Here is an 18,343-nt window from a genome sequence, read left to right on the forward strand (position 1 = left end):
TTTCCCATCCTGATAGAGGAGCGTAAATGCACCTCCTTGCCGAACTCTCCAGCCAAGCGAGTGTCTCCCACAAAAAAGAAGCAGTTCTTTATCAACCAAGCCATCCGCAACTCTGACCTCACACCCCGAGCCAAAGGCAAGAAGAGCCTCCGTCGACAGGAAAACAGTAAGCCTTTATTATAAGATGATATAGGATGTTGTCACCCACTGCACGCTGAACAACACCAGACGAGCCTGTGTGTGCCTTCAGAAAAAGAGAGCATTTACACTTTGAATCGTAATTGCTCAAAAAAAAAAATGTCAATACTACAAAAGTATGTTTGTTTGTTTTTATTTTTAAATTTAAAACTTAACACAGATAAGTAGGTCATTTTGCATATATCACCACTGTCCATCTCTTCTTCTCTGAAAATCAGCACGCTTTCTTGCCAATCTTCTTGAGAGGGATGAGTGCTCCAAAGATGATTTGGAAGTTTGCAGTAACCCGGCGATCCCATCCATCTTCACTGAGGCCTGCACCAACGGAAACTACGTAGAGGTAAGTTGTCTTCAGCTGGGCTTAAACTTGGCTGCTTGGGGCGGGCCGGTGGACCAGTGGCTAGAGCCATCGCCACATGTAAAGAGGCTGAAGGTCCTCTAGGCAACGGCTGCGGTTTCGACTCCGACCTTCGCCCCTTTGCTGTATTACTTCCCATCTTTCTCTCACCCCATTTCCTGTCTGTTCTAACTTATAAAAGGCTTGAAAACTACCAAAAAAAAAGATTAAAAAAAAAAGAACTTGGCTTATTATACTACAGCTTATTAATGCTGCAGAAGTGGCAGGAGGTCTTTCTTGGTTTTCTTTCCAGCACTAAAGACCGTACATTTTCAACACCTTCTGAAAGCCAGAGAGTAAGAGCTTGTCTTGCATCAGTGATTAAAGCTTGAACAAATGGAAGAGCAGCCAATTAAAAAAGTATTAGTTTAAAATTGGACTCTCGGCCTCCTGTTTTCTTTTAGCCGTGGAATGACTTCATGAATTGCTCCGGCGAGGAGCAGGAGAGGCTGCTGTCTCTGCTTGAGCAGGAGGTGGCCAAGAAGAAAAACACCAGCCGGCCCCACAAAGACGAGAGGAATGGTGAGCGTCTCAGTCATTGTCGGTTGTTTTCAGTCCAACTGTTTGTCTGAACATCACTCATCTCTTCACAGTAAATCCTGCATTCACCGCTCAGGACTGCTTCCAGAGAATTGATCGCAGGCTGCGAGCGACTCTCAAACGGAAACAAATTCCCATGGTGAGTATCATCTTATTATGTGTATGGTAGAAGTCTACGTACATACAGTAGCTTCAAGCTTCAGTTAAAGTTTGATCGCAAACCTGGTAGAAGACATGTTGATATCAGAAGTCTCTACTGCATAAAACCAAAAACTTCACCAGTTTGTGTTCTCGTAGTCTGTTTTTTTTCCTTCTCCTGTACGTTACTGGCTATTTTTGGCTGTTTAGAAAACAGTGACGTGCTGTACAACCATGCCTCAGCAAAGAAGCTCGCAGAAGTTCATTATTTGGCCCAAGCACAAACCAGGCTTGAGGACACATGATTGTTGTGCAGTTCGAACCTCTTGGTCGCCATCAAATGTTTTTTTTTCTCCTCACAGGGAACTCTGGAAGTACTTGAGGAAAACCTTCTGAGCTTCTTCATCGCTCAACCTCACTCAGTTTACAAAACCAGCCTCGCCAGCAGGTAGAAATGTGTTTTCTTTATTCAGCGTATCTGCAGGTATTTTAAGTCTTAAAAAGCATTTGAGTTTCCGAAAACAAAAACTTTAGAACGTATTTAAAAGTTTAAAAATGCATTTACAAAAGTCTTAAATATTTCTACTTGCTTGCTGTAATGTCAGTTATAAAATGTTTTCTATATCAGATTGCGTGCTGTCGGGACAGTCGGCACCATCAGATTTGTAGACCGTAGCAGGACCTCATGGTGTCATTATGGGAAAGTGTTCATTTTAGCCACTTTAAATTAATTAATTTTTATTTTCCAGTTTATGCCACTCATCCGGGTCCAGGTCACATTAATTATGCCATTAGTAATTATTGTTATGTACTGCTGGGAAGTACTGAAAACATTGATATAATTAAAGACATATCGTCCCTTCTCATTCTCTATTAGGTTTATTTCTGACTGAGTATTATAAACCGCCGGGCTGTGTTTTGGCGTCTGATAAACCCTCAAACTCATGGAAACACACTTTTACGTCCTTATCACCTGACAAACATACAGGCTGAAAGCTCTGGCTGATGGATGCTGATTATGTTTCTATACAGGAAACATCTATGATCCACAGAAGTGGAGTCATTGCAGCAGCAGTAAATACAAAACAAACAAAAAAAGAATGTGAAACTGGCATCAAACACACATTCAAGACTAACTTTATCGATGTATGCTGGGACACGGGTCGGCTGTTTCTGTACGGGGTTAGAGGACGCTGAAGAGTGGAAAGTCATTTCTCTGTTTGTGTTTGTGATTCAGCTTTGAGAGACTGCTGCTTCACGCCGTCTGCCAGTACATGGACCTCGTCTCTGCAAGTGAGTGGAAACGCATACTAGACACACCAGACATATGAGACTATCCAGTGTTTTTCCCCCTCAAATACGACGGAGAATGTTGTTTGAACAGTGGAAAACCATTCATCAAAGTTTCAATCTGTGTGCAGCCTGCATTGCAGGTAGTGCTCTTAAATGTATGTTTTGTTTAGTGACATAACCGGTGAATTAATTCTCCATTTTAAGGCAGTGTTGCTTCCCTATCATTGAATATCTGTGGTGGGTTATTTTTTAAGTGTTTTCTCCACACTGATAACAAAATACTGAGGAAAACAATGAACACATATTTTGCCATATATAAATATTTTCAGGAAACATCTGTGAAGTTGTATATGACAATAAACACAAAAAGTCCTCAACAATTGAAACCTTAGATATTTCGCTGTTTACATAATTCTGTTTACACAGCCTGGCTGGATGGACAGCGTAATGTTTCCTAGCCACATGAACGTGATCAAAGTCTGTTTGTTGGTTGGACCTTTAGGCACCGACTACAACGGGTCACGTCGGACTGAAGTGGTGAACAAACAAGACGAGTTTCTGCCTCCTGGACTTCTGCTGTCTGCCCACTTGGAGCAAATGAGCTGAGATCAGGACCACACCATGTTTCCCTGTTTCCTCCGCACAGCTCCGCTGCAGGCTGGAGCCCCGAGAGATGTAAATAAGTCTGTATGAGATGTCTCTGTAATGTCCACCAAGCTCACAAAACAGAGCTGCTTCCTTTTTCTCTGGTTATTTTCTTTAGGAAAATGTCCATTAATTGTTTCCATAAACACTTCAGAGTTCATCAACCCGGTGCTAATGTTACACGTAAGCATGATAACTGTACGCTGCTTTCAGCTCAAAGCACAGCTAAGCCCGAGTACACAAGTACAACTTGCCTTGAGAATAACTCTGGATCTTGCACCATCCTCAGGCCACATTTGACATTTTCTGTCCCACTAAAGATCTGAGAACAGCAGACTTGTCAAAACTGTTTTTCATCAATCCCATCGTTTTGTTTTCTGAATAGTAAGTTAAGTACTGCATCATGGAGCTGTGCAGCCCTAATGAACTACTGTTTCCATAATGCATTGGGAATTCATCCCATTTCCCAAGTTTTAATTATAGTGAATATACGGTGGAGATTGTTGATTCTTAACTCTAATAATGGAGTAATTAATGAATTCATGATACAAGCAAATAACATCTGATACTATTTGAACGTGCTGTACTTGACATACTGAAAATACAGCTTCCACGCGGTTCTCACTAATTCTTCCCCAACACGCCAAATAGTGATCCTTTGTCACGGAGGCAACTGATACTGACGCACAAGTCACTCACATGCATGTGCGTCTGGACCGGCTATCAAAACAAACAAACAAACAAACAAACTCAGACTACAACACGCACACAGAGGGAGAGTGACTTCATTCTCTGCTCAGGACGCCATTACTCCACTGTTTCTTTACAGAGCAAATGGTTGTTCGCTGCTGTGTTAATGCTCTGAATGTTGAGTTCAGCCCCTTTAAAGAAAACAGGTTGCCATTAGCATTGTTGGAAAAATTAATTGATTTAATTAATTTCTGTAAACTAAAGCAACAGGTTAAAGAACAGTTAATTAATTTTGTCCCTTTTCATGGTGCAAATGATAGAATTTCAACCCAAACTCTGACTTTTCAATGTAAAGCGTATCTTGTGCGTTGAAATCTTCTCACACCAACTGATGTCATTATATCGCCAATGAAAGAGTTTTATTCCTAAATCCATCGTGTCATATCTTCTGAACATTGCCTCGCTATGATCCAACTCACAACTACAAATGAGCTTGGAGTGTTTCCACGGTAACGGTAACATTCGCACACCTGCTGCTGATTGGTGAGAACTAGATCATGAACTCATTCATTCAGAGCAGTATATGACAATTTGAACCTTAAAAAAATAATGGAGATTTACCATTGAAAACTTGAGATCCGTTTGTATAAAGTCTGATTTATAAAGAGGTGCGGATGGATGACGTTTTGCAAAAGGTGCTAAGACTGAGGAATGCATCAGGAAATGCATCACTGCCTGAAGGATTAGCCTGTAGGATTTGTGTAAGTGGTGAGGTGTGAAGCATGAATATTAATAATCGCTCTACATTATATGCACAGACACATCACATCATTATTGTAGGTAAAGAAGCGTGAAATAACAGCTTCTGGTATGCTTGGGAAGTCATTCTTTGATATTTATCTCTGTATTATGTGCTAGAAAAAAAATTGGGTATCTTTCTCATCACCTCGTCTACTTCGGCGTCATCTGAATACACTTACATTTTAACCAAACAGTCTCGATTATTTTCCCCTGCTCATACAAGCTTAAGTACACGATTGTATGGCAGCTCTGTGGCTGAACAGATCCAGCGTGGTCACGGATTTCTTATGTGTAGACGAGGTGTAAATGTTACGTCAGTCACAGTCAATAATCAAAGATAAGATGAGGAACTATTCTATAGTTAAAAAATATCCATGTACTTTCAGATTTATTCATGGTTTTTCTTGCAGTGCTCACTCACTTTACACTAAGCACATGACGTTTAAAGCCTCTTTTTTACATACACATGCAATATGGTTTAAAGGAATATACTGTATGTGCAGTAGATGTGTTACATGGTAGAAAGGTAACCACACGGGAGGTGTTTCGATGGTAAAAACCTGCTGAGTGTTGACGTAATGTTTCATCTCAGTACCCCGATAAAGCACTTCTGCCTTATGAATACAAGTTTCTATGTTTTGTTGTCTGTACATAAATTTCTACCTTTGTACTTGACTGGATTTTGGAAACCCCAAGTTTCTTTTAACGCTGTCGTTGGCAATGTAACAAAACTTGACCTGTTTAGTGCATTTTGTCGACAACCAAAGTTTGTGTGTTTGTTTGCGTGGAGATGTCATTTCTCAGGCTCTCAAGTTCTCACTCTGAATGTCACATAGTTTATCTCACATTTTCTGTGTACTGTATTCTCTCTTCAAAATGAACTTGTTTTCATCATATCCAGCATCGCGGGGAGCTGCCAACTTTTTAATCACACGTAGAAGTAGTTATGCTGTAAAAAAACAAACTTGGATGATCAACTTGTGCCAACATTTGGATTTAAAAAGCCTAAATAGTCTGAAAGCTTTATACACTAGACTAAAATATCTTTGTGTATTTAATGATATGTGTGCTACTATGCCTATTTATAATAACTGCATCTATTAAAGGATTTAAGGTATTTCTTTGTGTATTATTTTACATCAAATGTGAAAGCCATGTTTTTTTACCTTTGATAAATTCAGTCTTCAATTTTCTGACTATTAATTAAACAATTATGTTTTTATTATTATATGATTTAAATGACTACTAGGTTAATATAATTGTACTGACTTCTACTAAATGTACTCTCTATTACTCGCTGTAATGCACATCTTAAGTTACTATGGTTGCGCTGTAGCCACATTACCTTTCTCTTGTTTTGTTAACAATTAGTAGCACAGCACGTGGGTTGCACATGCATGTTAAGTAACTTGAGCACATCCCTATACAGTATATTAGTTTATATGACGTCTTCTGCTGAATGAATGTGTGCATGAAAGTTTAGGAAGATGAAACAGTAAAAGTGTCAGAAATATAAAATATTATTTCAATAGGCACTTTATTCGTAAAGAGTGCAATGAGGCCAAACTACAATATTAGACTCTAAAACACAAGTTTTGTTTGAAGTAAGACACACAAGTAATAACCGCTACACAAAATATTAAATAGAAATACCAGTAAAACAAATTTGTTGAGGATAAATATATTTGAACTGATCAAATAAAATGATGATAAATGTGTCCTTTATATTGAGAGATTGCTGAGAAAATATAAACATAAATTAACATTAAGTCATCTAACACATCCTTAAGACATCCTACCACCTCAGGAACATCGCTCACCCTGGCAGATGCAGAGAAGCTTGTCCATGCCTTTGTCTCCTCCAGGCTCGATAACTGTAAAAAGGGCATCCAAAGGCTGCAATACGTCCCGAACAGTGCTGCCAGGATCCTGATGAGGGTACGCAAACACAACCACATCACCCCGTCCTGAAATCTCTTCACTTCAAGGTTTTTCTTCTCACTCACCAGTGCATTCACTGACATGCCCCCCTACACCTGAAGGACCTCACCCCCATGACCTTCTCACGCACCCTCCGTTCTGGCACCTCAAACACCCTCCAAGTCCCCTGACCCCCTGACCTCCTGAGGGCCCTGCACACTACAGAGGCTTTAAAAAAGACCTAAAACCTTCCTGTTCACCAAAGCATTTTGCTAAATGTCTTTTAGATGTTCTCCCTTTAACTTATTACTTATTTTTCATTTTACCTATTATTTATTGTTTTTATTCTGTTCTGTAACACTGAGACTGTTGAATGTAAAGTGCAATACAAATAAAATGTATCATTATTATCTCAAACTATTTAAAATAGAGGTTTTGCCCTGTGAGTTTTGTTCTGACTCCTTCCACTAGATGGCGTACAGTACAAAGAAACACAGGCAGTGGAGGGAGTATTCAGATCCTTACGAGGCATCTCTGATCCTGCTCCTTGAGGGCCGCTGCCCTGCATGTTGTAGGTTTCTCCTGCTGAAACACACCTGACTCTCATGCTCTGCTCGTTATCAAGCAGCTGAAGCTTTTGACAGGTTTGATAATCGTTAGACTCAGGTGTGCTTCAGCAGGAGAAACCTAAAACATGCAGGGCAGTAGCTCTCCAGGAGCAGGGTTGGACACCCCTGGTTTAGAAAGTTTTGAGTTCAAACTAAATCAGAGGAATTAAACTTCACATTGGAACATAAACTAAAACAATAAAATGGCTGCATTTCTCTTTTTATTAATCACTATATTTGTATTAATCAAATAAAATGAAAGTATATCAGGTAAGAAAACTGTTTAGAAAAGGCATCTGTTTTCATATTTGCATGTCAAACACAGTATTAACATAAAAACAGGAAAACTCAAAATGCAATCATGTGAGAGTTTCCTATTTATGTGAATATAGTGAGAATACCAAAGTTATACTAAGAATACTTGTAGTTGTGGTGGAAATGAACATCAGGTAAATGCTGTTGATATTAACCGACATGATTAAAGCGTTATCTATTTTCTTGGTGCTTGATTATTTCTAAAAGTGGATTTATGTTTTACGCTTTGTCGTGCCCTCTTAAAGTTTTTTTTTAATCATCTGTTTGTATTGGGGGGTTTTTTTGGCTCTCAAGTGTGGAATCTCAGCTATCACCGCCACAGAGAGCCTCGGGCTGTTTAATTTTAATTTGTCAGTGTGTCTGAACAAACACACTTCTCTCCTGGATCCTGTTACATCTGATGAGGCAGAGGGAGGTTTGTTTTTCCATTTTAAATATCTCAAGCTCTTTATTTTAGTAAGCTGTTGCAGCGAGCTAACTGTAAAATCCGATCTGGAGATAGATGACATGGCCGGTGACTTTGGGAAGGTGGATGAAGACAGAAAGATACGATTTTCTTTCAAATTATGCAGTTTTAACACAGAGTTTGGTCTATGTGAATGGACTAGTCCTTTCTTTATACTGTGGTTTATCATTTAATTATCATTTCACTATAAAATGTATGAAAAGCCCTTACATAAATGTGACACCTAAACACAGATGTACCTGGATTGTGCTGGATAAGGGCTCAGTAAACTGTATAGTTTTGAGTTATGTTGTATTACAGACGTCCCCAACTCTGCTTCAAATAAGAGCAGTAGCAATTCCCAGTAGTGCGGTGATATCTCATTATCTCATGTTTGGTATTAATAATCAATTAACCTAAATTAAAGTTATCCCTTCAGTTAGCAGGGATCCACATGTGTACTGAAAATAAAAACTAAAAGTGAGTTTAGGTGAGTTTCCCTCGACTAAATAAACATCTATTTATCTTCATATTTTAAAAAAGGATGTTGAAACCAAGTGGCACATTATCAATTATTTAAAAAAAACAAAATTAAGCATAACACTCCCAGTCTGTAATGTTAAAGGCTAATTAACTGATATAAGATGAGTTCTGCTTCACTTTAAAGCTTATTTTATGCAGTTTTCATACCAAACAGTATTAACTCTCCCATCTCCTCCCCACTGAGGCTCTCCACCAAGGGACCGTCACCAAAAACACACTGAGAGAAAATGTAAAAACAGAAGAAGAAGAAAAGTCAGGAAACAGATCAACATAATTTGTAGGGCTTCAACTAAGGTCTATTTCATTATTGATTAATCTAGAGATTCTTGATTAATTGATTAGTTGTTTGGTCTATAATATGTCACAAAATAGTGAAAAACACCCGTGCATTTCTGTCAATTGAGAAACTGTAAATTCAGAATATTTGTTGTGGGTTTCTTTTGCTTGAAAGTGTACTTAAATGATTAATCAATTATCAAAAAAATATCACTATATTTTTTAGCATTATTATCAACTAATCGTTTCAGCTCTTATACATTACATACAAGACATTTTTCTTTCGTATTTCCTTAACAAATCTTGTGACCACTCAGATTTATATTATGACTCGTTGGGAACAGTGGTGGAAACATGACAAATTACATTTACTCAAGTACTGTACTTAATTACAGTTTTGAGGTGCTTGTACCTTACTCAAGTGTGTCCTATTTTGTGCTACTTTACACTTCTATGCCACAACATTTCTGAGGCAAATATTGTACTTTTTACACCACTAAATATTTGATAAGTCAAGTTACTACTTTGCAGATTCAGATTATTAATAGAATATATAAATAACAAATGAATTATGTTGAAGCGTATAATTATAAACCACCCAGCAGTATAGCCTATCGTTAGGTAAAATTAGCCCCGCCTTTACCAGCGGCCACATTAAGTCAAGTTTATTTATATAGCACATTTCATATGACAGGCGTAGACTCATTGTGCTTCACAATTAATAGCAAAAGATCCTACATAACAAAACAAGCAATAACATCAAATAAAAAAATAAACAGAAAAACAAAGCATAGCAAAAAAACAGGTATTACATTAATATATTTAATACTATAATATAAACGCATCAATGATTGAAATCTAGTAATATAATATACTCTGTCCTACTTTATTCAGAAATGGGCAGTTCTACATAAGAAGTACTTTTATTTTTGGTAGCCTACTTAAAGTATATTTTGATTCTTATATTTTTGCACTATTAATGCAGAACTTTTAATTGTAACAGGACTTTTACATATATTTAAGTAAAATACCTGAGTAGTCTACTTCTTCGCTGGTTGGGAAGTGACTATATTTTATAATTTTTTGGTTATAATCTATACAAACAAGGTCAACATAAGTCAAGTTGTTGATAATAATAATAATAAACTTTAGAGCACGTCCCATACAAAAAAGGCAGCCCAAAGTGCTTTACATTAAAAGCACTTGGGGCTGAAAAACAACCATGAAGAACAGCTCTTATAACATTGAAAAGTAAAATAATAAATAAAACACAAGAACAAACATTTAAATAAGTTAATGGCTCATCTGTGAAGTGAAGAACTGTAGAGAAATAACAATAATCATAATAAAAGCACAGTCAGTTTGAGCTTGTGCATCATTTCTTTGGCTCCACTTTTGGCCCAGTCCCAGCTCACTACATGGTTCACACCCGTGCATTTACCGACGTCCCCTGCTCCGGGGGTGGGGGTGTCTGTGGGGGGCTGGCCCCTGCTGATTCAGAGGTTAGGAATTTGCATCTGATTACTGTTTGTCAACCAATGATGTGACTGTGCAGGCCAGCGAGTCTCTCCACGCCTCTCTCTCTCCGGCGTCTGCCTGAACGTTTCGGGCTCTCAAACCCACACTCAAACTCTGAAAACACAATTACACGCAAATGCCGAATGCGTGGGTATCATGCAGTCACATGAAACCACTTTATTTCTAGCTGATAAACACACGAACCACCTCTCCTCTCCCTCCTGTTTGGTGTTTTTTTCTCAGTGTGTAACCGCAGGGGGAGACTGGACTGAGAGACGGGGAAGACAGGGATGTTTCTTCCGGTTCCAGAGAGTATAAGAACCGAACGGAAGCCGATGTGGTAAGTTTATATTCCTCTTCTTATTTCGTTTGACCTGATTTTCTGTCTGTACCGTATTGCCAATTATTTTAGATTGAGTGGCTTCCTTCTTTTTCCGCCGCCTCTGTTTCACTGATCATTTACATGTTTATCTTTTTTATTGTTTTCAAATCGATGCGACGTCATCACATCGCCTGATCAATATTGTGTATAAAGGTAGCGGATGCACTCACCTGCCATATGTCAGCCAACGGACGTAATTTAGCCTACGCTGAGTATAATGGCACTATTTCTTGTACCAAAACTCTAACTGAAGAGTCGATTCAACGTTTTTTCGGCGGTTACACCGAGTTTTCACCAAATGAAGAGGAAAATAAATAAATAAATACTATATAAATGTAAACTATAAACTAGCAGTTGGTCGTATGTAACGTTGCTGTCAGTTACAGAAGTGTAAATCTGTGACGTTACCAACAGCTAACGTTAGAATTCCGACCGTTAGCTTGATTCCATGTTCTCATCAAAATACGTCACAGATGTAAAACCATAACTTGGCTACTTCACTTCTTGAGCTTTTAGCCAGAGGCCAATAACGGATAAACCAAGGGCTCATGTGTTTGCTGTTAGAGATTTGTAGGGTAAGTTAAAATAAAAAAATATTTTTTAAATGATTTAAATGCTCTTGGTGGAGGCATGTCCTGTGCAATTTCAACCCATCATTTTACACCAAGTAATTTCCCTTAAAGTTGAATATAAAAGCCAGTGCACGTGACAACATCTACAATTGAGCCTTTAAAAGAAAGTTTGGTTTGATAAAAAGTCATGTTGAGGGTCAACACAGAGACTGTAGGGTGGTTCAGAGATAAATGTGGCTCATATGAATGGATTTGAAGCTGCTTCTTGGGCCTGTTGCTGCTACTACAGAACCTCAAACAGAGTGGTGGAAAGTACACTTGTTGAGGTAGCCTTCAACAACATTTCTGAGGGAAATATTGTACTTTTTTACTCCACTACATGTAGTTTGTTTGACAGCTACTGTTGATAGTTTCATATTCCGATTGGTATTTGAAAATATAACCTAATTAACAGATCTGATGTATTATTAGAAGCAAGATTAAGCAGCCTATCATTATATACATTTGTTAAAATGCTTACACATCAATAATTATAGTGCAATTATAGGGCTATGTATTTTTCTGAGCCTTTCTGCATAATGAGTAGGCCTTCTTTTGCTTCTCCAAGTATATTTCGATGCGAATACTCTTCCTTACATTTGAATGCGTGACATTTAGTTATAACATAATATTTATGCTTTCTACACTGTTGTATTGCTGGTTTTTATTGAGTAATAGAGTATTTCTACCTATGCAGAGTTTTGGCACTCTGTATTGTCCAAAGAAGTGGAAATCTAAATGCACATAATAAGCCTATGTATATTTAAAGATGTATAATAAATATCAAGAATAAACGCAGCAGATCTATCTTAGTTTATCACAAAAGTCTTCAGACTGTGTCAGTCCAACACACCAGAGGATTGATGCGGACACACAATGAGCTGCCTTCAGTACTGAAGCAGCGTGGTGGGAAAATCCACTGTATCCCTCTGTATGACGTCAGTGGATATGAAAAGTAGCCAGTAAACTTAGAGTAAGTGGATTCAAAAAGAGCTCAAAAGTTCTTACGACTGTATTTTTCACAAGAGTCTGGTTGGTTACACTGACGAAAGTCACAGCCACAACCAAAACTGAATTTGTTTTTGTGGTTGGCATACTAGTTTATCACCAAGTAGTTAGATTGGGGGCGCGCAGACACAGGAAGCTGGTTTGGCTATAAACCCTCATATAGTGCTTTGTCTGAATGACCTTACACTTGTGTGTTCTGAAAACAGAAAGTCTGGTTTCAGTGGGGGGGTTCATTATTCTGGTCTGATGTAAATGTTTCAGGGGTTTATCCACCTTGTCAAGATGAGAACTTGAATCCTTACACACTGTTGTGTAGAAACAAAGTCTAACAGCTTTATTTATTTAAATATATTTGTCAATGTTTCATTCTACTTTGAAACTGAGATGACAGGAGCACGGTTATGAAATGTTCCTGACATGGTGAAGCTCAAAGAACTCTAAAAAACTTTAGAGGAGTTTCACATCAGTCATTGGTCGGATACTGGTGAGGTTTTACTGCACCTTTTTTCTTATTGTATAGGCCACTTAGGCAGGGAACCAGTCATCATTTGCTGGTGTGATTCCATTTAAAATTTTACTAAAAAAATCAATTTCAGCATGCAAGTCGTTCTCCTACTCATAATGTCCCCCATGTGTCTCCTTAAAGTTGTGGGGGATACACAAAAAAGTGTGACGTGTGAAATTGTGGCACCTGCAGCTTCCCAATGTGATTATTAAGCAATTCTTGACAGAGACATCTAGGCCTTTATCACACCCTTCACCCCACCATCCTTCAATCACCTTAAAGGCTTGCCCACAAATTGCCACACTAATCTGTTTGCTCCAATCTGGCATATGGTATTCTGCGTCCGACACTGGCCAACTGCACCAGCTCAGTGGAGAGAAATACTGCTGCAGCAAGCGCGTTGAGGGGGGCTGTTTACGTTGTGATTGGCCCATTGTGGATTAGAAACGTATGGTCAGTGATCAAGTTCAGATCTTTAAAAAGGCCTCCCATTGCTTTTGCATAATGCAGGCTACGCCTAATAAGTAACACTCCTTGTTATGAAACCAGGTTTACATAAAGACACTTGATTTGAAGAACTGACACTTTTTGTAATTTCCCTTCTAAGAGAGGTGTTGAAAAAGTGATCATATGGTGATATAGCAATATTTTGGTTGTTAAACTATGACATTATAGCAGGATTATTGTATCTTTGAGGGCTTAAAAGCTGCATAAATGCAGATTTCTAATGTTATTAGTCTGTTACAGTGTATGGAAATAAACATCCACCACCACTTGGTCATCTTGCAAACATTTGAGATTGTCAATATTAGAAGTTTCACAATGTTGTGACTATGTCAATATCGAAAGTTCTGCCTCGAGAAGAAAATTGTTGCCATGAGGCTTTTATACTAGCTGACTGAACAGTGAAGAGCTGTAATTAATCATTAAAATCAACTGATTTATTCAAAAAGATTAAATGTATAGGAACTTAATGCGGCGTGGAGATGGTTGGTCATCAGAAAACTAATTGAAAACAACTTTAATAATTGATCATCATCAATCATTTACCATGAAAATTGCTCCAGCCTCTCCAGTGTGAAGATTTACTCCGTTTTACAACATTGTTAATTTAACGTCTTTGTTTTTTCTTGCTGATTGGTCGGATTGGAACAAGAAGTCTGGAATAATCCCCTCGAAATTTGGATCAAATCGTGTTCTGACAGTTTAGAAGCTAAATTAATGGATGCTTAGAAAAATCAATCTAAGGTGTAATCAATAATGAAAATAATTATTAGTTGCAATCGTAATTTGATTCTCATTTGTTACTTTCCAGAATTGAACCGCCCATCATATCAGAGGTGCACTCTAATGAAAGCCCAATATCAGCCTGTTCTCAGTCTCGCCGCTGCTGACGCGAGTTGCTGCTCGGCTGTCGACCATGTCTGTCTTCCCATAGCTGTGGTTTGTGGTGGCATTTGTACTTTTGGTTTGTATTGTGTTAATGTTGCAAGCTCTTTGTGCTGAGGAGTGTTTCTTCTCTTGACATGTAAACTGGTCCCTGCGGCCTCTTCTCTAATCAAGTGTTAGATGGGATCTGGTCGAAGCAACTCAGGTGTACACAACGCTCTGTTTATTAGTCATCGTCCCTTAGATCCAGAGCACTGTTTGTTAGTGATGTTTGTAGATTCACGCCTCAGTGTGTTTTTAAGTTTGTACATGTCAAGATGCAAATGTGGCCGTGTTGGTATTCAAACGTTTACAAGCAGAAATCCACACAGCTTCCTGTCAGCACACACGCCTGATCTCGGCCCGAGGGTATTTAAAGAACATTTGGACGCAACAACGAGGGAAATAAACAAATAGCCTGCTCAGTTAGCTATTGAACATCACGGCTGAGTGAGCAACAGTCGCTGGCAGTTGGCCACTAAACTGGTTAGTGGCTGTGAATTAATGATAGACAAACATGCACAGGCAAGACAAACATGTATGACGCCTGTTTGTTGTCTTATTATCAAACTTTAATCCTTTACAGGGTGGTAAAGGCTGCTTTTATGTTGTCACTGCATTCAAATCACCCTTCAAGGCTTATGGGCGTGGGCTTTGCCTTAAGGCCTGCATTGTAATGTGTGAGTGAAGGTTTCAGGTATAACCCACCTGTAAAAATCAAGCCTAGACTTTATCAGTGAATGTCTGCTGTCTGCACACCACAAGTTTCCCTGCCATTAAAGAAGTGAGAAGCAGCTCGGCTTGGCTCGCTTTCAGCTGTTCCTGTGCCAAAACCTACATTTCTGAAGGGCCTTTACGGCACGTGGGGCTTTAGCTCTGTTATCCTGCCAAAAAACGCAAGAAAAAACTCACAAGTTACTTCACTGCCTGGGCCGGAGCCATGGGGGAATCCCAGCAGGGCTGACTGTGACGCAGAGCAGACGAAAGGAAGGGTTTGAGTCTTTTTGGATGCCCTACAGTTCCTGAACCGAGCTGCTAGTACAGTTGTAGGCTTTGTGTTTTCAGTCAGCGGCTGACAGCAATCTATCCTGGTACTTGTCTGCCTGGATACCAGCACACAGCTGCAACATGCTGACATGTCCGTCAAACCTGAAGCATTTGTGTTTCTAGCGCTGGCAGCCTGCTCAAGCAATCAAAAGCTAATTTAATCAGAAAACATGCCAATTGATACACACCCCCTCATGGTGAGTTGTATTAGGCAGGGCGCAGGCACATAAAACTTTAATCCACATTTAGCACAGAAGTGACTGTTCTGGATATCTCCATGTACAACGCACAGAGCTCTTTATCTTAGATTTCCACTCATCCATCGCCTCTCTGCAGACAAAAGACTTGATTGTTAAAGATCACAATGCAGTGACGTGACTGCACAGTCACCATATAAACCAACACGTTAATCCAGTTTGGGACGCTCATGCCATTCAATGAAAATGCAAATCCCCCACCACCCCCCACCCCACCCCGCACTAGAGAAACTATCATCATACCGTCAGTCTAGAGTTACAATAGCAGTGCATTGAACTCTGCGAGCAGCAACATGCAGCCTGTCTCTCCTGAATCTCACTTTTAATGGCAAAGCCAGTGTGCTCACATGAGGAATTTGACTTGGTGGGTTTGTCTCTGCAGCGCACAGTAAAGCCACTAAGCAGCACAGATTTTAAGATTTTTTTTTTTAATGAGTCATTGAGGTAAGTTTCAGAGGTACTAAAGAAGTTATATTCCAGGAAAAAAGTCATCATCTCATTTTTCTTCTGGTAAAACTGACTGATTACACACAAGCTAAAGCTATAAGATTGAGTAATAAGGAAATTCATTGAAATGTACAGTGGCAGCTGTACAAAACAAATGCAACCCAGCACAGTAACCCTACACTCAACCCCTTTTGTTATCGAGTTCTCCTTTTTTTTAAATTCCTGTCAAGATTGTGTCAAAAAAGTGTGGAGTGAGGAGAAAGTAACAAAAGGAATACATATAACATATAACACATACGTATAACATTTCAAGAACAGACTGAAACTGACGTAAAGAGACAGTGTCTCCTTTAGTAGCGACTGTCTTGCCTCCTCCAAGAATGGCCTGTGTTTCTCCACCAGAGCTGTCATCACATGAGATTTATGTTTGCTCTCATAATACTACAGTCTCCACGTGAAGCTGTAACATGATGGTGAGGTCAATATCCACCAGTGAGGCGGCGGACATAAATGCCAGAAGACCCTTGAGCTGAATCAGCAGCAGAGACATTTTTTTTTTCAGTTGAACTATTCGCCTGATGACTTTTCCTGCGGTTAGAGGAAGTCCTTCCATTGAGCAGAGCTCAAATGTAAATTTTCTACATTTTCATGTCCTGTTTAAGAAGCACTTATCTTATATCTATATCTATATACAGTACCAGTCAAAAGTTTGGACACTTTCCCATTCACTTATATATCAAATATTGCCTGCAGTGTAAAAGAAAAGCTCCAGACATATAAATACATGAAATGTGAATCTCCCTGCAAGGTTTGTTCCACATGTACCAGCACAGCCTTTTTCTGTCATTTCCAAGTGGAAAAACACTTAAATTAAGACGTTTTTATCATATTTATTTATCATTCACGCTGTAACATCACTGCTACAAATCACTTTTAGCCTCGCTCACACGCACAGTTGAATCCTGCTGCTTGATAGATGGCCACGGATTTCACTGCTGAGAAGTGGATCACTGGATTATTTTTGCTATACGCACACTTAATTTATGGCATAGCTGGGGCTAATCAGATTTAGCTCGCTGTGTTTCCTCGGCTCGCTGGAAGAGGTCAGTGGAAAGTGCGTGACGAGCCTGCGACACTTCCTCAATGATCCTGTTGTTGGTGCAGTGGGGCTCAATGGAGCTTGTGTTGCCTTGCGAGGTAATACTGCAAGGAATGTGAGAGAGGCACTCCTAATCAAGACCAGCACCACTGACCGACTTCTTGTTTTTATGCTTTTTTTTTTCTTCCTTTTTTTATGTAGAAAGCATCATGAATGGCTACTGTTTGGCTCCCTACGCAGTTGCTCTGTAACATCTGTCATATTTAATGCTAACTGCCCTTTACGTGGAGAGTTATATAACAAAAATATAAAAAAATGATCTAAATAAGTTGCATGGAAATGAATAAGATGTATTTCAGAATGTATGCAGTAATCTTAATATACATATATATATATATACCGTATATATATATACATATATATATATATACCGTATATATATATATATATATATATATATATATATTTCCACTGTGTTGTATGTATTTAGGTTGCAACTAAAATATTTTTGTTTCTCCAGACTGTAAGGGCATTTTATTCAATTATTTTCACCACTGTTTGTAATTTAAGAAGCATTTGGTTTTTAGATAAATGTCTTTCCCGGTCAATCATTGGCCAGGCCCCTCAGTGAGATTGTGACTGCAGGCGAGTGAAGGTTGTTGCCAGCTGCACAACTCAGCATTGGTCACATGCCACTCATTTTCTGTTATAATTAATTTGTCATGCGCTTTTAGATTATTTAGCAGCCTTTCCTTGGAAAAAAAAAAGGCAGCTTGATTTTTGCCTGTTAGCCAGTTTGCCTGAGGAAGACCTCAAAGCTGTTAATTCATCCAAATCATTCTGTCTATAAGGCAAACAGATTAGAAGTTAATTAGTCCCTGGCTGTTTTTCCGTTAACGATCGAAAAGGAGCAATTTGCATGTTAAGATACTTTTTCTTCTCTGTTATTTATGAAGGCACATATGTAAACACGCAGGTAAACAGAGCACATCAAGAGCCGTAAGAGAGGTGCGGTTGTCTTTTCCCCTTAGGTCTTTTTCAGTATGTTTTATCATTCCGTAACTCAACATGAAGGAAGGTTAATTATGAAACAAAAGATAAAATATCATCTGAAGTGATATTGGCAGTGGCAGCATTTTAATTAGACAAGCTGTTCTCCAGTAAACGCAAATAATCATTTTACAGTTTGGATGTGTGTTTTTTGTGGCCGGATTGGATGACATACAAGAGTA

General features: G+C 38.8%; 1 protein-coding gene across 1 annotated transcript; it reads left to right on the forward strand.

The window, feature by feature from the left end:
• Positions 1 to 5,702, forward strand: r3hdm4 (R3H domain containing 4; the record flags this gene model as incomplete). The annotated part of the gene is made up of 7 exons (XM_083911447.1): positions 1 to 166; positions 417 to 538; positions 1,000 to 1,117; positions 1,189 to 1,274; positions 1,636 to 1,721; positions 2,511 to 2,566; positions 3,069 to 5,702. Coding segments are annotated over 7 exons (738 nt in total), but the record flags the coding sequence as incomplete, so codon positions are not given.
• Between the last annotated feature and the right edge of the window lie 12,641 nt (positions 5,703 to 18,343).

This window comes from Echiichthys vipera (assembly GCF_963691815.1).
Source record: "Echiichthys vipera genome assembly, chromosome: 3".
In the NCBI taxonomy this organism is placed as follows: Eukaryota; Metazoa; Chordata; class Actinopteri; order Perciformes; family Trachinidae; genus Echiichthys; species Echiichthys vipera.